Raw genomic sequence first — 22881 nt, 5'->3', positions numbered from 1 at the left:
CCCCCGCCCCTTGTTTGATGGTAAAGATGATAATAACTGTCCTTTGGGGGACCAGAGAAGAAGTTAGTTGAGATGGGCTGGAGCTGTTGTTAAAGTCTGATCCTGCTTCCTTTGAGACGAAACAAGCGGCACACAAATATAAGAGGGAGGGGAGTGAAAAGAACAGCTAGAAAATACAGCTTCTGTCTCTGGTGTTGCCTCTCACTTGCAACCTCACGGCTGGAAAAATGCAGGCCCAGCCCACGGTCTTATCAGTCGCTCTGAGATCTGCCAACCTTGCACCCGCCTCGGGCTGGGAAAGGCATTGCATGTAGCTGTCTTTCTGGTCATGGGCTTACCCCAGTGTTGCAAAATATACAGTCTTGGCCGACTAAGCCAGACTCTGGTTAAACAAAACGGAAAAGAAGAGGGCTAGGAAAGAAAGGAAATAGGGTGGGGAGGGGAAAGGATGCACAGGTTGTGTGTGCACGTGACAAAAATCTCCTCTTCCAGGTGGTGGTCGGACTTTAGTCAGAGCCAGTGGACAAGGCGATGTCACATGACTCCCTCTCTCTGGCTGGGTCTATTCAGCACATCTCTCAGGATTAAGATGAAGAAGGTCCAGGGTCCCAGTAGATGGTCGGGGTGGAAGCCGTGATGGTGAAGCTTGCTCTTTCCCCTTCTCTTGTCTTTCAGTCAACCCCTGTCACAGAAGCCGGCTTTCCCCCTTTCTTAAGGACTCGAAAAGGCAGTGATGGGTGGAATGGCCCATCCCCTCACCATTTTGTCCAACGATTAGGCCTAATTTCCGACATACCCCATTTGGTTCATTGCTTTTCATTCTTACGCTGTTCTTGTTTACCAGGCATGACTTTAACACAATCCTTGGACTAGATCAATAGGCCTTTTGGTATGGAGGAATTCAGTCTCTCATTGTCTTTTGCACCCTTTCCCATCAGTGTTTGTTGTTCTAGGTTATTGTGACATTTTATGAATTTTCTCTGATTTTTCACAGTTGAGCGCACAATTAGGGTAAATATGTAGGCCCAATTATTACAATGGTCCTTTTCTGATTAAAAGGACGTGGTTCTGGTTACCCATATATTATACATAATAGCTCGAAGAACCAAAATTGCCAACTCCTGGGCAAGGCCCAAGTCTAGTTTCCAGGTATAACGAGTCACAAAGAAAAATGTCAAATGTTGATGGGTTCAGTGGAACCATAGTGAGTTTCTTGACCAGGAGCTGAGAAACATTCCTTTGCTTGGAGGGGCTGGTCTCAAGGGATGACATCTGGCGCTCCATAAGACTCTTCCAATTAGGCTTCATTCCGCTGGAAGTTTAGTTCATAATTTCAGAATGGATGAAAGGAAATAGTTTTTCACATGATATGCAATGAGACTGTGGAACTCCTTGCCACAGGATGACATTGAGGCCAAGGACTCAGTAAGACTCAAAAAGGGATTGGACATTTATATGGATAACAAGAATAGCCAGAATGATCATAATGAATAACAGCATTATTGGAAGAGATCAGCTTCAGGACGTAAGCTGATCTCTGTTAGAGATCAGGACGAGGTTGAATGTCAGGGGCAGATTATCCCACACCTGGTACAGCAGGATTCTTACAGCTTTCTCTGGCACATCTGGTGCTGGCTGCTATCGGGAGACAGGATACTGGGCTAGATGGATCTTGGGACTGATCCACTGTGGAATTCCGATGTCCTGTCAAGGCCCACCCCCTGCATGCTCCCCATCTCATCCACGCACAGTATGGTGATGTGGTCGTCACATCTCCATCTTGTTTTCCTTTCATTTATCTTGCCTTTTCCTGCCCTTTCTCCTAATCTCTCTTCCCCTCTCCCCTCCTTTGTTTTCTGCTTTCCGTGTGTACTCTCATGTTCTCTCTCCCCTACTTCTTAGTTCTCTCTCTTGCCTATGTGCCTCCCTCTTCTGCTTCTCTCCTCCCCCTTTAATCTTTAACATGTGCAGATCCGGTAGCAGCACTTGCACCAGCAGTGCACCTGCACCCCTGACTGAAGACTGCTGGCCTGTGTTGTTACAACACAAGGACTCCAGAGCTTCCAGTTAATGCAAATGGCATTTGTTAATTTTTAATAGATTACACCAACTCCTTTTGCTAAACCTGTTTTCATTAATCCACTCTGCGGTACAACTCAGGAGCTCTTTCACTCACTGCCAGAGAAAAATCATTAATGCAAATGCAGGTGCCAGATTCTCTTCAGGGTAAATCCAGAAAAACACTGAGGTCTGAAAAACAATGTAACGAGTGCTCCTTGGAAAGTAAACAAGGGAGCGGCTCATAATGGATGTTCTGGAGACCAGAGCGGTGTTGGAAAATGGGGTCGGGTGATATCGGAAGGAATGGAGGTCGCTGTGTGATGCATATATAATGGAGGTCCAACCAACGAATGCACGGACATTGCTTAAATAATTGGTCGGTCGCTTAGGGTGAAATGCACTTTACCTGCATAAAGTCCGAATAATAAACCTTTATGTTGGTAAAATGCACACACATGCCCCCTTCCCCCCGGTCAGGACAGGACTGCAGTATGGCATCCCCTCCCCCACAGCCGTTACTCGGTGGGAAGGGAGCAGTAAGAATGCTTATACGTAGCACTTACGGCGTTAACAGCTGCAGCCCTTCTGCCCCACTTGAATCATGGAATCTTGGGCCTGTGGGTGCCGTCCCTCCCCCACCCCAGAGCTGGCTCGAGGGGCTGGGTGGATACCTCTTCCACGGCACACGAGGAGGGTGGAGACCCACTCTGTGGTGTCTCCACCTGCAGCTGTCTTGTGCAACTGCCACGTAGGGCAGAGGTGTTGCTAGGGCATTGCATTTGTCCTGGGTGATCTTCACCCAGAATCAGTCCTGTCCTTGGAATAACACTTGTGTCCTTCGGGTTGTCCATAAAAGCATGTTCTGATGGGCAGTTTGCACGTGCCATGGACCAATCAGAAGCTCATGAGCTGTACATGTCAGAAGGGGCTTTTGGTTTTCAAATCAGTTAATCTGAGACCAGTTCACCTGGGTTTCTTACCAGGAAGGCAGTTTTATTTCTCACCTCACCTCTGAGCAGGAGTTTCTCTGGCCAGGTCACAGATGATGGATGAGTGGTGTTTAGCTGGTGGAGTTCTTTGTTGGTTCCTTCGTTCCCTCTTCTCCTGCAGTGGCTAGATGAATTTTTATTTTCTCGCCATTAACCAAGAGGAACACCCCATGAATTGGTGCTGAGGAGGTGGAGAGACGGAACCACAAAACCACATAGATGCTCTGTAACAGTCTGGATGCTCGTTCAAAATATGACTAGACATGCACAAGAATCAGGACTGGCACAGCATATGCCATGCCCTCAGTTAGTGCATTATAACTTTCTAGATAATAAGGCAGTTAATAAACCTGTCGGAGCTCTAGGATCTGAGCGCGGACAGCCCGCGGGCTAAACTCTCCCCAATAAAATACATTCATTCTTGTCTGTTTACGAACATTCAGGGTCTCCTGGAGGAGCAGATGTGCAGTGGTATCCTACTGTATCATGGTACAGCACCGCTGGATAATTGTGTGTGTGTGTAAAGAATGCACAAGGAGCCTACTTGGCATCAGTTTCATAAGCCAAACGTGCAAATACTTACTCCTGCTTAAGTATCTGTTTGTACTGGAAAGCCAGGATGTTGTAATTTTGGGGTAGGAGTGAGCAGAAATTTCCGTGTTCTCCACAGTACTTACATCTGTTTAACATAAGAGGTGGAGTTTAATGAAATTGTCTATCTTTATAAATTGTGGATGTGTGCGTGTACGTGAGATGTACACACACTGACACCTTCCAGTAAATAGGGTCATATAGAATCCTAGGTCTTAAGGCCAAAAGGTCATCTAGTCTGACCTCCTGCATCTCATGGGGCATTAAATTTCACCCTGTATTGAACCCAGTAACTTGTATTTGACTAAAGCATGTCTTCCCAAAAGGCACCAGTCTTCATTTGGAGACATCCTGAGATGGAGAATCCACCACTTCCCTGAGTAGTTTGTTCCCATGCTGTTAAAAATGTGGGCCTTTTTTCTAATTTGAATTTGTCTGGCTTCTGCTTCCAACCCTTGGTCCTTGTTCTGCCTTTCTCTGCTAGGGTAAAAAGCCCTTTAGAGCCAGTATTTTCTCCCCGGGAAGATACCTATAAACTGTAATTCAGCCATCTCTTGATCTTCTTTTTGATCAACACAATGAGCTCTTTAAGTCTCTTACTGTAAGGAGACTCAGGGTACTGCATAGTGTCCAGTCAGAGAGCTGTGACGGGTAACAGGTTCCCTGCTCCCAAAGGCTAATCATGTAAGACCACAAGCTGGTAAAGTGCAGACCCGTACAATCACCAAAACAACTGGCTGATGGTCAGTGTAACGTTAGTGCCTTGAGAAACAGGTGGGATTTCAGCTCCTTGAAGGAGCAGAGCGGGGAAAGCATTACAGGTCTGTCGCATCTTACGCACATTTTAACATGCGCGATTTCAACTTTATGCGGTCGGCAAAAACAAAACAAAAAAAGAGAAAAACAACAGTTTTAATACTATACCTGTAGTGCGGGCAATTTCGCCCGCCATTGAACTCAATGCGGTTTTGGCTATACGCAGTTTTCGCTTTACGCGCTAACCACGCAACGGAACCCCCACGTAAGTTGAGACAGACCTGTACATACATTCTTTAGGATCCTGTTCTAGATCTAAGCGATGACGTGGATAGAGGTGCAAAGGAAACGAAGGGCCCAGATAGGACTGAAGAGCAAATGAAGTAGGCAGGGGTGTAGGAGAAGATAAGGGCAGAGCTATTGGCATGGATGCAGTTATCTACAGTGGTTTGACTTTTCTTTCTTTCTTTCTTTCTTCTTCTTCTTCACTGTGGAGGTTGTCGGCCACCATCTTCAATCTTTCGCAGTCTCGACAGAGTTGTAAAACGTCCACTCTGCTTTGGATACCAGTTCATCTGATGATATTTCCAATGTTTCTGACTCTCTTCTTCCTCTTCCTGGTCTGCCTGCAATCTTGCTGGATAGTATGAATACGGAAGCGAAGCACTGTGCGATTGGTGAGCTACGTGTCAACAAAAAGATGTTATTCTTTTACTGAGGGTCTCATGTAATTGTACTCTTTTAAAATTCATCCTTCTCGTCACCACTTTGTTTGTAGTTTTGGTTATCCAGCTAATTTTTAGCATTCTTCTATAACACCAAAATGCGAATGTTCCGAGTCGTCTCTCAGTGTCCTTTTTATGTGTCCAGCTCTCAAAACTGTATGGGAGAGTTGACCCTAAGTAGTACTTCAGCAGTCTAGTGTGGATATGCAGTTTTAACTTTTGACAACATAGAAGTCTTTGGAAGTTGCTGAATGCAGTTTTTGCGAGCTGTATTCTTCTCTTGATTCCTTTGTCACATCTTCTGTCCAATGTAATTAGATTCCCTGAATAGGGGAACCTATTCACTTGTTCCACCACTCGACTGTCAGGCCATAGGTACTTACTACCTTGTCCATCACGTATCATATTTTTTGTTATGGTACTAGAATATGTGCTCATCTTTAATGGGACCTGAACATTTGTGCCCCAGACTTTACCAAACTTTTCCTAAGTGCAGACCACATCTTAATCTTGCCTATGGATGTTGTGGAATCTCCATCACTGGAGATTTTTAAGAGCAGGTTAGACAAACACCTGTCAGGGATGGTCTAGATAATACTTAGCCCTGGCTTGAGTGCAGGGAACTGGACTGTCTGACCGCTTGAGGTCCCTTCCAGTCCTATGAGTCTATGAATAGAGAAAGTATCTTGTAGGCCATCCTATCTTGGTTGGGGTCACGTAGGAAGCTCCAGCCCCTCCATGCCAAAATCTCATAACATCCATCTGGCAATGACAGCAAGTGTTTATGTGGAGCGTAATGGTGGCAAAGTGTGTGGGGCTGGCTTTTCCGGGCTGACTCTCTCGCTATTTCTGGCTGCTGTGGATGTCCTACACGTTGTGTCCTCTCTGAGAACATTTCGCCACACTGTTGCTCTCCATTCCCTCCTGCTCTGGTGTCTGCTGAGTTTCTCTCATCTGCAAAGAGACCTGGCACCATGTCCCCAGCAAGCGCTTTGTGCACCACCAGTGCTCCACAGACCCCATTTTAGGAGCCGGGGTGTTAGACAAAAATAATTTTGTTTCAGCAGAGAGAGCTCACGCTACACCCAGCACAGTGGTAGAGCACCGATAGATTTATTAAGTGCCTCACTTTGAGCAGTTTTCATGCCTGGACATCAGTTATTAGGATGTTACTATATTAGGTCCAACATTGAAGCCATCTGCTGGTGCAAACTTGGCAGCCAAAGGCCCAGATGCTTGGCTGTGGAATGACATTCTCTAGCTTTGGCATCTAGATATCGGCTCTTCTTTCCTGGCTTTGCTAGCAGATCTGCCTGTTGGTCTGGGGGAGCCTGCTGTAGCAACGCATTGTCCTCTTTGATGTCATTTTCCTTTGCTTGCAAGGCATTTGCTTCCAGTTATTTGCTTAAAAATACATTACCCATTTATGGTGTTTCACCAGGCATAAATATGGTTTCTTCATGAGTGTGCATGCCTGCTATAATGCTGCCTACATGCCAATTCTTATCCTCCTGGCTTTTTGATGCCAGCTGCAATGGAACTACTTATGCCAACTCGAAAACAATCTACTGTGCTTTAACTGGCTTTGAAGATGCTTCCAAAAATGACTGCAGTTCAGCAAGGAGGGTGTTTTAATGATTTGTACCTGATAAACTCGGGCAGAGATAACACACATAATGCTAATACTAATCCGTGGCAGAATGTCACGCCTTCATTCGCTAGACCTGGAAAGCCCATATTTTAAAGTTTACGTCGTTCATGGGTGTCATCCATACTGCATGTTGCAGCAGGAATGATGATCGCAGCTTTTGATGTGCTAGGAGCAGACACACAGCAGTTCTGTGTTAGAAGTAGCTTTTGTTGCAAAAGATACTTACGGGGGAGTTGTTTGTGCTCAGCTGGAGAAGTTTCGTAAACTAGGTACGGACTGTAGATGACTCTGCAGAGTATGCCCTGTTTGCATGTAAAAAAAACAACAAAACCTCCCTCAGAAACACTAGCAGTGCTAATGATTGACTATTATTTTAAGCGGATTATCTAATCTGCAGTACAAAGGACAAGAAGGGCAAAAAACAAATGAAGACTGAGTGTGTAATTAGTACAGATTGTTGGAAATACCCTCTGGACAGCGTTGGACTGATTATAAGCAGAAACAGATTTTTGGAGTGTAAATGAAAAAATCTCTTTGCAAAACCAAAAGGCTGCTTTGTAGCAGAAACTGTTGCATTTTACATGGTGCATAACAAGTCCGACAGTTTACAAGCATGAAGATGGGGATAGCTAGAAAGTGCAGATATACAAGTAGGAAAGTTAATAAGAAGCCTATTTGGTTATTTTACTGTAGTAAATACAGACTGATTGTTCTTAAAATTATTTAAAGTATGTATTTGGGTTTTCCCCCCCTTTCCTTGAAGGTGACTTTTTTTAGATACTGTAAGTCTCCATCACAGGTTTGCTTAGAATAAAATACCATAGGTGGCACTGTATATGTCTGTACTAATAAGGGCAACAATTCTGATCAATACAGTATCCATTTTTGCCTCTCTTGGGGACCATTTCAGGAATTGATCTGATTTGGGAAACTAGTTACTCTGGGTTCTGTGTTTTAGAACTTTGATTTCATTTGTTACGCTTCTTTTTAACAGGGTTATGCCTGAAATAGGTTATCTGGTAACCCCAGAGACACCCTCCTGACTGTTTGACTAGAGTAGCGAAGTAGATTTTATGACACCACATGCTTATTGGAAGTTAAGCAGAATGGACTCAGAACAGCAAATATACAGTTACAGAAATACTATTTATTTATACAAAAATTAGCTTTAATGCCCTATGTCATGAAAATCGAGCAATAAAATAGGGACAAAAGTCAGCAACAAAATCAATCTGCCTAAAAATACTCAATCAGCCACAAATATACCTAGAGAAGGAAACAACACAAAGTCTTTTTAAAACAAAGCTCTACCCAAACACAGAAGTTCAAAGGTAGCTGGGCAGTGGTAGAAATTTGCCACACAAGCCTCTTCACACAGTTGTACTGCCATCCTCCACGAGATCCTGAAGATAATCGCTAATGGCTTTGAGATTGCTTCATCTAGTTCCTTAAGTACCCGCAGGTGAATTTCATCATGCCCTGCTGACTTGCCTATATCTAACATATCTAAACAATTTTAACCTGTTCTTTCCTATTCTGGCTTTTGTCCCTCCCCCCTTGTTGTTAATATTAATTGTATCACGCATCTGGCCACAATTAACCTTTTTAGTGAAGACTGAGGCAAAATAGACATTAAACACCTCAGCCTTTTTGATGTCATTCCTTCCCCACTAAGTAGTGGACCTCCATTTTCCTTCGTCTTTCTCTTGCTCCTAACATATTTATAGCACCTCTTTTTATTGTCTTTTATGTCCCTTGCTAGGTGTAAATCGTTTTGTGCTTTAGCCTTTCTGATTTTGTTCCTACATACTTTTCTATTCATCCTTAGCAATTTGTTCATGTTTCCATTTTTTGTAGAATTTGTTTTTGATTTTCAGGTCATTAAAGACTTCCTGATGGAGCCAGATTGGCGTCTTACAATTCTTCCTATCTTTTCTTAGCATCAGGATAGTTTGCTGTTGTGTGTTTAATATTATCTCTTTGAGAAACTGCCAGCTCTCCTGATCTCCATTTTCCTTAGATTTCTTCCCATGGCACCTTACCTACCAGTTCTCTGAATTTGTTAGTGTGCTTTTTAAAAGTCTGTTTTTTCCTTTTAATTTGGCCAAAGAGGAACCATGACATTTGGTAAAGACAACGGCTATGCAGCAAGCGGAATTTCCATTTTGCAGGAAATTCCACCATTTCAAAACTGATTCTGTCCAAACTGGAACAAAACTATCAAATTTCAAAATTTCCCATGAAAGAACATTTTAATAAAATTTATTCAGGTCAATCGAAATGTTTTGTTTTGATTTGGACCTTTAACTTTTTATATTATTAATTATAATGTGAAAAATCAATTTGCAAACAGTCATTTCAAACAAAAAATCAAAATGTTTTGCTCCAAGAAGGACTTTATTAAATCTTTTTTTTTAAAAATTTGAATGAAATTCTGTCAAAATCAACACATTTGTGTGGACACTTTCAATTCTGACAGAAAAACATTCCACTGGAAAAAATGTTGACCAGCTCTAGCAAGGACTCTGCCTCAGTAGTAGAGAGGCACGCACCACCGTCTGGAGAGGCACTTTAATGTTTTTTAGAAAACTGTGCAATGGAATATTTATATTCACAGAAGCACCAGTGGTGGGAGTATGAATGTACATGAGAACAACCTTCAGAAAACAGCAATTACAGGTAAATATTTTCTGTTCTTCTTAGCTAGATTTTCATAACTCTAGTGGAATAATGTACCAGCAGTGGTGTCATTTGATTATTCCATAAAAGGCTAACTGCAAAGTAGTCTAATTACCAATTTATTAAATCAAACCATGTAATCATTCCTCTGAAAATAGGTTGCAAATGAAGATGTAAGTTGCTGGCATTTAAGCAGATTCAGCCATACGTCTATTAAACCACATTGAAATGTGGTCGTTGTTTCTGCCAGAGTGGTATTTCATGACTGAAAGCCAACCATAACCATTGCCACTGATCTGACGGAGATCACCATTCATGGTGAGATATCCCATTACCAAATTTACAGGCACAGTTTTCAGAGATTTTTTTCTTGTTTGCTAGCTTAAAGTTTTGCTTTGTTTGAATGTTCCTCAGTTATTTACAGGAAAGCTGCCATTTTCTGTGACAGGGAGAAGCTAGTGTTTCCTCTCCTCCCACTCTCACCAGGATGCTGCAATCTATACCTGCCCCTTCCCAGCATTCACCATCCTCTTGTGCAACAGTAAACCTTTCCCCTACAGCCTAAGCTTGCGTCCTCGTTGCCTTCCCACCAGGACCTAACAGACCTGCCTCCTGACTCACCCCCAGACACCTCCTTTACCCAAGTGAGGTCTTCCTGGAGAACCCCCTGCTTTCCAGCTCATTTCCCCCTTCTGTTCTTGATTGTCCTCCTGGACAGCTACCTGTGTATCCTCTGCCCTTTCTTAGAAGAGTGGCTCATGAGTAAGTCTGCGATTTAGTCACGGAGGTCACGGATTCCATGACTTCCAAAGACCTCCATGACTTCAGCCAGCCTCGGCTGAGAGCTGCAGGGTCCCTGCCGCCACTGGTGTCAGGCAGACCTCCTGCCACTCCTGGCCGCCGCGGGTAGCAGGGGGAATCCCCAACATTCCCCGCTGCCACGGGCGGCAGGGACATCCCTGGAGCTCCCCGCTGCCATGGGCCTCTGCCGCTCCTCGCAGCCCCAGGTGGCCCGGAAACCACCACAGCTGTCCGCTGGACCCCTGGAGCTCCCGAGTTCGGAGCCCCCAGAAGAGGGGGACCCTGGAGCTCCCAGCACCCCCGCAGCTGCCCAGGCTTCTCATTTTATCATGGATATTTTTAGTAAACGTGAGGGACAGGTCACGACTTCCGTGAATTTTTCATTATTGCCCGTGACCTGTCCCTCACGTTTACTAAAAATATCCGTGACAAAATCTTAGCCTTCCTCATGAGCAGAGCTCATGAAATCATCCTAACCTCACTCACACCCGTGCCTGCACAGAACGTTCTGGGTAGGAAGTCTGTATTTCTATGTGATTCTAGAACTGCTTCAGTCACGGATCCCACAGAGGAATTTGCCATGAGGAACAGGATCTCTCATTGTTCTCCCAGGCCAGGGTCCATGTGAAAGGTACCAAATGATCAGTTCTGGAGACTAAAATGCCTTATTTCTCCGCAGGATAGATATGGCGGAGGTAACAGTTGTGCTATCTTACCACTGTGACTCAAACCTTACTGATGGGACCACCTCTTGGTGTCCAAGGGCAATAAGCTACTTGTCTTCACTTTCAAAGCCCTTCATGGTCAATCCCCACTCTACCTATCATCTCTCCTTCAGTGCTGAGATGTCAGTGCCTGTCTCCCGTCGACCCATGATGCTGGCTTCCATCGCCAACTAGTTAGAGCTTCAAACAAGCCCCTTTGCGCTTTCTCCCCTGCTGCTGCTCCTGACAGGGAGGTGATTCCCATAAACATCCACCAAGCTACTCCTTGGCCTCCTCCAAATTCCTCCTTAAAACTCTCCTTTGCCCGAAGCCTACAAAAAACTTGACAACGGTTCGGCCGCTCGTGTGTTGAGATCCCTGTCTATCGCTGATATCGTACTCATACTCCCCTGTCAGTCTGTCTGCCTGTCCAGCAGTTGCCTCTTGCATTATACGTAGATCGTAAGCCATTTGGGGCAGGGAGTATCTTCTTGCTCTGTGTTCGTACAGCACCAGCGCAGTGGGGACCGGGTCCATGAGCAAGGCTCCTAGGCACTGTGGTAATACAAATAAATATGTTTGGCCTGTCTGCTGAGACTGCCAGAGTTCTTGTGGATTTTATCATGCAGATGCCTTTCCATTGAGACCTGAACGGAGACCATTTTGTTCCACACAGGTCACCAAAGAGTCATCCTATAGTAACAATTTTTGGTCACTACTGACCTGGGATAAATTTGAACTATTAAAGGTGAAAGGTGCGATCTTCCATTTCTCTGTCTGCCAAGGGCCGGAATCCTTAAAGCTGCAAGGCTGATGGAAGTTTTATTCTTGCAGGGCACAGATGGGCTTTATCTGCCTATCAGTTTCAGGATTGCAACTCTGCTTGCGTCACATGCTGCTGAATCTGCATTCAGCTCTCTGGAGCAAGAGAGCGTATAGAAAAGAGGACTGTGGGAGAAGACGATTTGTGGGCAATCAGTGGGAATCTCTTGGATGAGTTAGACTGACAATTGGCGCTTGCGTGTGTGCGCGTGTGTGTGTCCTTTCAATAATTGTCGATTATTATTTCCTTTGATGATTGACTCACTTGCCGTGCTAATGTCTTTCTGCTTTGCTTTGCTGTGTGTGTGTGGTTACATTGGTTAAGACATATTGTCACTGCTTTGGCTGTGATGTTTATTAGGCTGATGGGGTTGGGTTTTTTGCTTGAGTGTTTTAGTCACTTGGCTCCTCTCTCAAGGGGGGCGGAGGAGTGTTTTGATACTAGCCAGTAAGTGCCTTGGTCTGCCCAAGTGGTGATCCAAACTGACCCTGTCTTAGGGGACTGAGCCAATCCACTGAATGGATTGTGGGCCAGAGTCTCCGCCGGTGTTAATCAGTGGGACTCCGCCTCTAGTGACACGAAATGGGACAATGCAAATCAGTGTTCCCTAGCGATGGGTTAATTGGCTCGCAGTGGACAGTAGATCGTGGGAGGCTTGGCCCCAAGCGCAGAGATGGAGGGAAAAGGCAACAACAAAAATGCAAAGCAGAAAAAAACGAACTGGGGAAATTTGCACAGAAAACTCCACGTCCCCTTCACACTGAAGGCCTGGTTTTCCATTGCTGCAAATGGGCTCTAGGTTCCGGAGGCTTTTGTCGCTGCAGGCCAAAAACTGCCTTTGCTTTTCCTTCTCTAGCCAAGTATTGCGAAATGTTCCCTGTTCGGGTTGTTCTGTCTGGCTTTGTTGTTGTTCTTTCCCTCTGTCTCTTCACTGCAAGTCCGGCATCTAGGATTTACTGTTCGATGGGACTTTGCGACCACTGTCAGGGGACAGGCGCTTTTACCAGTCAGCAATTGGAGCTGCGCAGGTGTCTCCGAGATTTGAAGAGGGTTTTCTTTGACATGGGACATTGGCTTGAGAAGAATTCTTCCCCATCCTTTGAGCGGGAGGCGGTTAGTCTGGAGGTTCCTGTATTACAACACTAGGTCCTTCTTTGCATCTGGTCATTGAAAATGCGTGCAGACAACGTAACAGGTGCATGAAAGGTGTCAGAGAGCACGTATTTTAAAGCTAAAAAAGAAAAAGGGGGGGAAATTCACCCCTGGGCAAGGCCTGAGCAGTGCACCACTTCCATCCTGCTTAAGCTCTCCAAATAGAACGTAAGTGGTGCATCGGCCGTATGCTGGATTTTTGCTTTGAACTAGCGTGACTGGGATTTCTTCACCGCTTCTGCAAACTTGGGCGGTGTGGAAGCCAGACGCAATTTTTGTTTTAAACAAAGCCCAGCTGATTTTCTTTGGAAATAGCTCTCCAGTGACACCCTCCCCATCCGCAGCCCCCGACTCCCACAGGGACAATGTTCTTGGCACGTACATTCAGAAAGCACTGGGCAAACGTGGAGGGATCAATGCTTCTAACGCCCCGTGGTGGGAAGAACAAAGGATATTAAAGCTCTCGTATGTGAGAAGCTCACATTGGGTGGTATTTTCAAGTGTGCCCAGCACTGGCCCAGCTCTTCTCCCATTCACATCTGTGGTAACCTTCCCTCCCACCCCCCTGAAAAAAAACCCAATGGGAACAAAATGAAACCAGCGCTGAGTGGTTTTGTAGACCCACCCGTTGAGTCCCTGGCTGCTGCGGCAGATGTTACATTCATGTTGCCAGATATGCTGCCAAAACTCTGCAAGGCTGGGCCCGGTATGAGATTAACATCTGTTATGCAGGTTTTCAACGGGTGACCTCCGCCATCGAGCTGAGAACTAGTTCAGGGCCTAGCTGCCGCTTAGGTCCCCCTTACGCCTTGTCTTGAGCCTCGAGCAGAGCATAAATCTGTGCTGGCCTTGTGCACAGAGGTGGATTTCACCCAGTGTGAGCATCCGGCGGTATCCCTAACTACAGGGAGTTTTCCATAAGGGAAGGGCGGCCTTGTGGTTCGCAAACTGGAGTAGGGCTCAGCAGATGTGTGTTCAATTCCTGCATGACCTTGGGCAAGTCACTTAATCTCTTTGCACTTCTTCCCCATCTGAAAAATGGAGTTAATATGTTTTCTTTCACTGGGTATTTGTACAGCACCCAGCACAATGGGGCCTCGATCCCAGTGAGGACCTCTAGGCTATCCCATAATAATATAGAATCCATACAGAGCGTCAGGCCAGATGTTGGTACGCTGTGCTCAGTAACGATCTTTCTCTTTCTCCTTTTCAGAGCTGGCTTATGATTTGGATATGGATGACGTTCCCTCAAACAAACAACTTTTGAATCAGCAAAGCAAAGGTGATACCGCGGTTCACAACCTGGGATCAGGAAATACCACATGGAAGCATGTTCCTGTCACTGCTATTTTCATGGCAGTCTTTCTTCTGTGGGCCCATTGACTCTGTACAGTAGCCACAACAGATTTTTCTGGGGATCAACTTCTCTCCTTATTTCTTTCTGAAGAAAACATTCTGAACCCCGCTCCTCCTGCAATATAGGCACACTTCCAAAGATTAAGTGAATGACTTACATTTGTTTTGTAAAATAAAATGGTATCTTTACCCCCAGGGGCTGGTTCATGGTGAATTTTAGTGTTAGTAAATCCATGTAGTGCTTTTAAAAATAATTCGGAAGGGTGATACTACGTTATGTTCATGTCAGTTTACGAAGGCTGAATTTTCATTCCTGTTAAGCAGAAATCCATATTTTGTCTTGAGTTCATTTACCATGCATGGACTAGAGTAGCATCTAAGGTTTAGTGAATATTATCACCAAAGATCCAGACCCCCATTCTTGTTTGACTTAACCCAGGTTTTGTCTATAGTTTAAGTAGCATTGGCACCGACTCCAAATTTAATACTCATCCCTGGGAAACTTGCCAGGCACATAATGGTGAGGCCAGGGGGTGGCTTGAGAAACAGAGTGCAAGTCCAAAATGGGGAAGGAGATTAAGGAAGAGAAGGGAACCACTGGCCCAACTGATCAAATTTCAGAAATTCTCCTCTCCCTGGTCCTGATTCTGCTACCTGTGAAGTCAGTAGGAAAACTCCCATTGACTTCATAGGGAGCAAGGGTGGACCCTAAACATTTAGGGCTAGACTGTGACTACGCACTTACACAAGGGAGTAAGAACCAGCCTTCTGCCTTGCAAGGCTACTGCATCTTGAGTCTGGGGACCCAAGAGTAGGTGCTTGTTTATCTCCCGCCCACCAGAGCAGGTGGGCAGGAAATGGGTGGAGCCAACATACCAGCCAGCACAGGGAAAACAGGAAGCCAGCGACTGGTGGCGCCAGGCAGAACTGTGTCTGAGAGGTGGCACATTGCCTCCTGGGCTGAGCCTAAAGACTAAATTACCCTGGAATAAAAAATGGCTAAATCAAATTAGCCCTGCTGACAGTAGGTTGTTTTGGGACATGCTTTCTTTGATTATCCTCATGGTGGCCTGGGAACACTCGGAACGTGCCACTGTCCTGTCTCCAAGGAGGATGTATTGGCAATGGCAGTACAGGAGGAGAGCAGTACTTCTGGCATTAGAGGGCACAACATCAGCACGCTGTGTTTCAGGCAGTTCTGCTGCTCACTTCCCATGAATCCAAACAGTTCCTGGGAAGCCCCTTTGGAGGTGGCCAGCCAGCCTGTCTCCGAATTCTGGGTCAGCTGGACCTGGTGCGTGTGTCTTGGCACACTGCAGGAACAGACCCTCTTCTTCCTTAGGAAATGTTCTCACACAGCTCCAGACAAAGGACAGAGGGTGGTGCTGTGCCATACTTTTGCAGGGCTGAATAACACGCCTCCAACCCGTTGCATAGGTTAAAAGCAAGGACTGGCAGGAGACACACACACAGCACAATAAGACGTTTATTTGAACATTCTCGTGTATGTTATTTTTGTTAAAATAATTATTTTCTTGGTGGACAACGTATCAAAATCCCTCTTTCACACATTTAAAGCATAGGAAAATTTTAAACTGGAAACTGAAACTGGCTGCCCTGGGGAAGGCCATCAGCAACCCAGACTGGTGGTCTTCAGCGCACAGTGGACAGCATATGCTTTTGGGCTAGAACCTAATGACATTTTTGGGTTAGGGGCAAGGAAAGTTTGTCTTGGTTCCTGGCCAGAACGGCTGTATATTTCAGCTTAAGGTGTTGGTAGCCCTAGCACTGTATTATATGTGTGCTTTAAATACTTTGTGTCTCAGAGCTTAAATGCTTTAAAAAGCTACTAAGTAAATATCTTTCTGAAAAGTGAACTGCAAAGATTTTTTAAAAGGATAACTTCAAAAGGTGAAAAATATCCAGCTGTTATTTTAAACTGATGGGCCTGATCCTGGTATAAAACTCACTGACTGCAATGGAATTATTCCATATTTGTACCAGGGGGATAGGAGCATCAGGTTGTTAGCACCAATCTCATGGTCTCTCTGCCTGGGTGAGTCAGCCCATGGTTATGGTGTTTGTGCTATAGAAGATCCATTCTGTCCTGAACTGGCGGGTTCCCTCCTGCAGAACTTTCCCAAGAGATTCCCCTTCTCATGCTCAGGCTGAACTCAAAGGGGAACTTTTGGGGATGTTTGCACAGAAATTGATTGCACACAAACATTTGTTTAAAGGTGACCTTTTCAAATCATTCTCTTGGTCCCGGTCCGTCCTCCCCCATTTTGGAACTATTACAAAGCAGCTTTTAATTTTTACAAAGCTTTTAATTATCAGCAACATCTTTGCGGTTCGCCTCCAGAACGTTAAAGACTTTCAAAACTGAGGTTTTGTGGTGCTCAACTGCATTTGTTTCTACCCTAGCAAGCGATGTCTTATGAGTGAGGGTCTGATGCTGCCACCCCCTACTCTTCTTAAACATCCAAATCAATAGGACTCAACTGCTAGGTGTGAGAGTGGTTGATAGAATCTATCCCTCAGTATTTACGTCTTCCAGGTGGAAGACAAATTCCATAATATCAACCAATCCAGAGATAACCCTTCCAACACCAATGTTCTGACTCGTTTTCTGACCTTGAAGTTTCTTCCTCATCTCATTTTACTGGTGGTCCTGGGTTTCTATTCAGATTAGGGGGCTTTGAAAACTAGTCCTCAATATAGCAGGAGTCAAGCATTGTTCTTTTCCAGTCTAGCCTTTCAATTATTTGCAAACTTTCTTGGCAAGGCAGTCTGAATTCCAAGTCCTTCTCTCACTTGAGTGTAGTAGAAGCCTGCTTGAGATAGATTTCAACCATCTTTGTATACCTTGAGTGTTTATTGCCCTTTCAGTTTAATACATTTTTCACTCTTCTCATTCACTTTAGGGTGAAATTCACCCCCGGTGCTGACCTGCAGCACAGGGGCAAATTTCACCCCTTAGTAAGCCACGCTACAACCCGGCCTTTGCTTTTAACACAATCACCCTTTTACTCTATTTCTATCAGGATCACAGCTCCATACAATGTCTCCTCTGCATGCCCTGTTTTCATAAGAACAGCCGAACTGGGTCAGACCAAAGGTCCATCCAGCCCAGTATCCTGTCTACCGACAGTGGCCAATGCTAGGTGCCCTAGAGGGAGTGAACCTAACAGGTAATGATCACGTGATCTCTCTCCTGCCATCCATCTCCACCCTCTAACAAACAGAGGCTAGGGACACCATTCCTTACCCATCCTGGCTAATAGCCATTAACGGACTTAACCTCCATGAATGTATCTAGTTCTCATTTAAACGCTGTTATAGTCCTAGCCTTCACAACCTCCTCAGACAAGGAGTTCCACAAGTTGACTGTGCGCTGTGTGAAGAAGAACTTCCTTTTATTTGTTTTAAACCTGCTGCCCATTCATTTCATTTGGTGGCCCCTAGTTCTTATATTATGGGAACAAGTAAATAACTTTTCCTTATCCACTTTCTCCACATCACTCATGATTTTATATACCTCTATCATATCCCCCCTTAGTCTCCTCTTTTCCAAGCTGAAGAGTCCTAGCCTCTTTAATCTCTCCTCATCTGGGACCCATTCCAAACCCCTAATCATTTTAGTTGCCCTTCTCTGAACCTTTTCTAATGCCAATATATCTTTTTTGAGATGAGGAGACCACATCTGTACGTAGTTTCGTTTGCAGATACTAACCGGTGTTCGTGGATTTAATAGCCCCAAATGGTAAAGGGGCGACTCAGCTCCCTCTACATGTGTCTGAAAACAAATACCACTCACCAGAGTATTCATATTGAAGGAGCCTCTAGTCTCCAGATGGCAGGTCTACACCTAGAGTACAAACCCCGCACCCCCAGCTAGCACATGTATAAATAGCAGCCTAGACGGTGAAGCACTGCTGTTAGTATCTGTGTAGTGTCCCGCTGCCGGAGCCTTTCCCTGTTGCCTCCCCTAGCCAGAGCCTGTCCTCGAGACAGTGAAAGGCTCCGGCAGCGGGTAGCTTCCAGAACCTTTCCTCGCTGTCTCCTCACTGCTGAAGCCTTTCTGGGCTGCAGGTAGCAACCCACCGCAGTGAGTGTGGACTCTGCCTGCTCACTGCAGCGTGTGACTACACCGCACCGCCACCAGCAGAGACACGGTCTGAGGGTGTCTCAGTTAGGCTGAAGTCTAAGAGCAGTGTCTCCTCAGTGAGAGGAGTCTAGGCTCTCTGGCTACAGACTGGCCTGGGGAGGCAGCAAGGATGCCAGACTCTGCCTTAAACACACATCAAATACTGTTTGGCCTTTATTTCTCTCGGCTGTTTAAGAAGCGCAGATAGTTCTAGGAACAAGAAAGAGGATTGCCTTTTTCCATTCACCCTCCTCCTGCTTACTTGTTTTTTTAAACCGTACCCCCTAAGGCTCACTCCAGAGTGCAAATTTCTCCCCAGTTTCCCAGGCCGCTCTTACAAAGGCCCCGATCCTGCATGTTACTCCGCACGGACAGGCCCCAGTGGCAGCGCAGAGCCAGCCCAAAGTCAGCGGAGCGTTGTGAGGGCCGAGGGGGCCCCAGCCCCGGGTTTTGACGTGCAGGAGCAGATCTAAGCCCCGATGCTGGACTCAGCTGCGCTGCTAAGCACAGCCCATAGGAAGGGCCGCAGAAAGCCCCTTGCCACAGGGAGAGCACTGGGAACCATGGTGTATCTCAGGGCCGGTGACATCCAGAGCTCTGGGGTTGCATGAGGGGTTAATTTGCTACAGCCTTTTTAAAGGGTGCAGCAACTACCCCCATCCTTCCCTGCCTCCCTTCTGCTGTGCTGCTCCCAGGAGGGAGCGGGTGGGTAGCAGGACCTGCAGTTCTGTCCGGCCCTTACTTGGGCTTTGCAATAGGGGTGATGGGAGGAGAGTTCTTATTCCCTTCCCACACCCTAGGCCCCAAGCCACATACGGGCAAACCACAATCTAGTCCACTTTTCAGCAGAAGCTCCTGTTGGCTTCAGCAGTGGCGGGGAGGGAACCAGCCACATTCAGCCATATTTTTTAAACAGATTTTTTTCTAACCCTCTTGCTGCCCCCTGCTCTTTCGGACCTGGGACTGACACTGAAACAGACCCCGTGCGAAGGGCGTGCCTTGCGGCGCACAGCCCTGCCTCTCTCAAGGGGCCTTCAGGCCACCAGTGGGCAATCCAGTTCTCCCTCTGCTCCTCCTTCTCCGAGCGCTCCTTTTGGCTTTGGGGGTTTGGAGCCTGGAAATGGACCATTCTCTTGGGTTGGACACTGTGTGTGGGAACCTGCTGGCTGTCGAATAATGATGGTGTCTACCAAAGCAGGGGATTGTCCCGGGCTTTTCTGTCCTGACTGAAATGTTCTGTAGCTAAGTCGTCAGGCAGTATGGTGTGTGACATCAGCTTTTCAATGATGAGACTCTGATGTAATGTATCGCTTGGTAAAATTATACCTACTGTACCTTTCTCTGTATCCCGTAACATCCCAATCTGCACTGTGATAGTAATCCTTGTTGACAGTCTCTTCTGTAGCATGCTGATCCTGTTTTTCCTTTGTACGGACATGCTGTTAAGCAAAGCCATCTTTTCTGAAACCTTGTTATGATGATAGATCCCCCAAACCAGTCCTTGAATCCTGTATCTGCCAAGGTTCTAAAACAACACATTATATCCTTCGAAAGCCTGTTGAATTCTCTCCAGTGGTGTTTTTGTGTGTGTGTGTGTGTGTGTTAACAATGATTTTGGAATGTTTCTCACGGATTTTTCTTTTTAACAAAAACTTCTTGCCATTGTCAAAAATAGTCTCTGGAACCATTATAACACTCCTTCAAATTATCCTCTAAACTTTCTGATCCCCGACTCTACCCCCTTCCTGCTCAGTTGGGTCTTTGCAATGCGCTAGCCATTGAGAGGAAGTCAGAAAACGAACGCGTTCGAGCTTTTTTGATTTTGTTACATTTTTGCAGTGAACGTCGCGCTGGTGCCAGGGGCCAGATTGGGCTGAGTTACGCAGTCTCCCCCTGCTGCCGTGTGAATGTGTCGCTATCCTGACTTTGAATGGGCAAACTCTAGTGTTGAGCGTAATTGTCATGCCCTTTCAATCTTTGCTCTTGTTGCTAAAGGTTCCCAAGAAAGGTGCAAATGGGATGGTTTATGATAGTACTTTTTATCCAGTAAGAACTGCCTTGAGACCACCAAATCTTCATCAGCACCCAGCACTGTGTAATATAAATATTAGTGAAATAAAGCTACTGAATAGCCAGCAGTGGGTCATGTTTGGTTACTAGCAACCTGGTTGGAATCCATTGTTTATTGTTACGTCTTTAACAATAGAGCACAGAGGCACCAAGCTGGATTTGGGCCCCATTGTTCTGGTCTTTGTCTCACACACACGTAAACACAAAGACCCATTCCCTGCCCCAGAGCTCACAAATGTAATAAGCAGAAAATAATGTTTGTTGGGTTTGTTTTTCTTTCTTTAAAAGTGATGAACTCATGTATAACCCAGTTCCTAGGTGTTACAATTACAGCTTCTGCAAAAGCTACTGTAAGAAGGAAGAAAATTGTTTTTCTAAGCAACCACCACTCTCCTTTCACCACGCAGCAACTGCGTTATTACAGCAGACACACAAATCTACAGGGAGATAAAATCAACTAGACGTGAGTAAGTGAAGCAGGGCTTCCTCGGAGAATACATCCAAATAACGTCCCAGCTCCAGATCACTGAGTAACAGCCAACTGTCCCAGAAAGCCTGGCCTCTAAGAAAGATTCATAGATTCCAAGGCCAGAAGGGACTGTTGTGATCATCTAGTCTGAACTTCTGTACAGCACAGGCCAGAGACCTTCCTCAAAATAATTCCCAGAGCAGAGCTTGTAGAAAAGCATCCAATCATGATTTTAAAACGGTCAGTGATGGAGAAGCCACCAGGACCTTTGGTAGGTTGGTCCAATAGTTAACTCCCCTCACTCTTTAAAATGTATCACGTCCCGTCTGAACTGTCCAGCCAGTAGATTGTGTTAGACCTTTGCCTGCTTGTGTGTAGATAGGGTCTCACTCTCCTATTAGTTCTCAGGAATTGTTCTTGCAACTCTTTCTAATGTCACTGGGGTTGAGGTACAAATATCTTCCATGCCCCCACTGACGAACGGACTCCAGGGGCCAAATTCATCCACAACGGCATGCAACAGAAATTCTCTGGAGTGGGGTTGTGTTTGGGATACATTTGGACCCTATTGCTTAAAAGTTGTGTAAAATTTTCAAAGCACCCAGGTGGCTAGGAGCCTAAATCCTGTTTTCAAAAGTGTCTAAGTCCCCTAGGAGCCTCAATGGAAGTCAATGGGACTTAGGTGCTTTTTGAACATTTTACCCAAAATAAGTGCCAGATCTAGAATGAAAGCTGATGTCAATGTTCTCATCTCCTGCAAAAAAGCAGAGTTGATGCTTACCTCTTAATTCTCCATTTCCAGAGCCTCCACCAGTCAGTCACATCCCATTTCCTGCTTTCTGACTTGTCCTTATCTAAGGGGATATGCTGCAGAGCTGGCATTCTGTCTAACACCTGGTTATTGAACTGCTGACCTTGCTGAAAAGGGCTCCAGTCCATACTGCAGCATCCCAGAGCCACCCAGCATGGCTCTGTTGTCTATTTAAATGATGGTGCCCAGTTTAGTTCTTGTTAAACTACGGTGAGCCAGAACCTCTGCTGGGGTAAATGGGTGTAGCAGTTTAATGGCAGCCAATGGAGCTACGTCAGTGTCCGCCGGCTGAGCATCTGGCCCAGTATCTGCATTTGATGTAAAGGGCCATAAATAAATAGCAAAGCACCCTATGCACATGCATTATTTCTCCACGCAGGTTTGCAAGCTTCCTTAAAAAAAGATGAAGGACCCAGCATCTTTTCCACCTGATGGCAGTTATTTGAACCAAGCGTGCGCAATCTGTTTACGCACTAGCCAGGCATCAATTAGAATTTAAAAACAAAACATTTTTGTTGGAAGGGAAATCCTGGTCCATCAATCAATTGGATAATTTTCTAATGCTAGAGACTTCCTCATCTAACAAATTTAACAGCTGCTTGAACCAGCCGGTGCATGCAGCTCTTGTTTCTGAGAACTAATATCTCAAATGCGTCCGTTCTGTTTTTCAAAAGTTGTGTTTATCGTGCTTTGCTAAGGGCTTCACACGCTGAAAGGACCAAATCAAGCAGCAGCCAGTGTCTTAGTAGGTTTAAAAGGGCGATGACATGTAAGGCTAAATTCACTAGTGTGCGCCAGCTGTTTTGCACCACTGCAGTGATGTAACGTGGCATGGCTGCTTTGTGTCGCTGGAGTGGCCCAGAGCAGAAGAGGGATACAGAAGGCATTTGTAGATTTTAAGGCCAGAAATGGTCATTATTATCCTGCACAATACAAGCCAGCGTTAGTTGTTCTATTTCCTTTTGATCCGACAGGCATTTTTCAAATTGCTGAAAGTAACTGTCTTTGAAATCTGATTAGAAACAGCAATCACATTACAGCTGATGGCCTCATTAAATCTAAGGACAAACTGAAATTACAGGCCAAATCCTGCTCT

The 22881-nt window shown here is 45.5% G+C and overlaps 1 protein-coding gene across 1 annotated transcript in view; it reads left to right on the top strand.

The window, feature by feature from the left end:
- The window catches only part of GPC3 (glypican 3), a 253518-nt gene extending 236071 nt beyond the window's left edge, over positions 1–17447 (top strand). The window contains exon 8 of the mRNA XM_026653014.2: positions 14146–17447. Within this exon, the coding sequence (XP_026508799.1) occupies positions 14146–14315 (170 nt within the window). The 3' untranslated portion in view covers positions 14316–17447. The remainder of the gene's footprint in view (positions 1–14145) is intronic.
- Positions 17448–22881: the final 5434 nt, after the last annotated feature.

Source organism: Terrapene carolina, unplaced genomic scaffold (assembly GCF_002925995.2).
Source record: "Terrapene carolina triunguis isolate 2854851 unplaced genomic scaffold, T_m_triunguis-2.0 Scaffold131, whole genome shotgun sequence".
Lineage (NCBI taxonomy): Eukaryota > Metazoa > Chordata > Testudines > Emydidae > Terrapene > Terrapene triunguis.
Note: the sequence above shows the minus strand (reverse complement) of the source record. Positions and strands in the feature narration are given on the sequence as shown.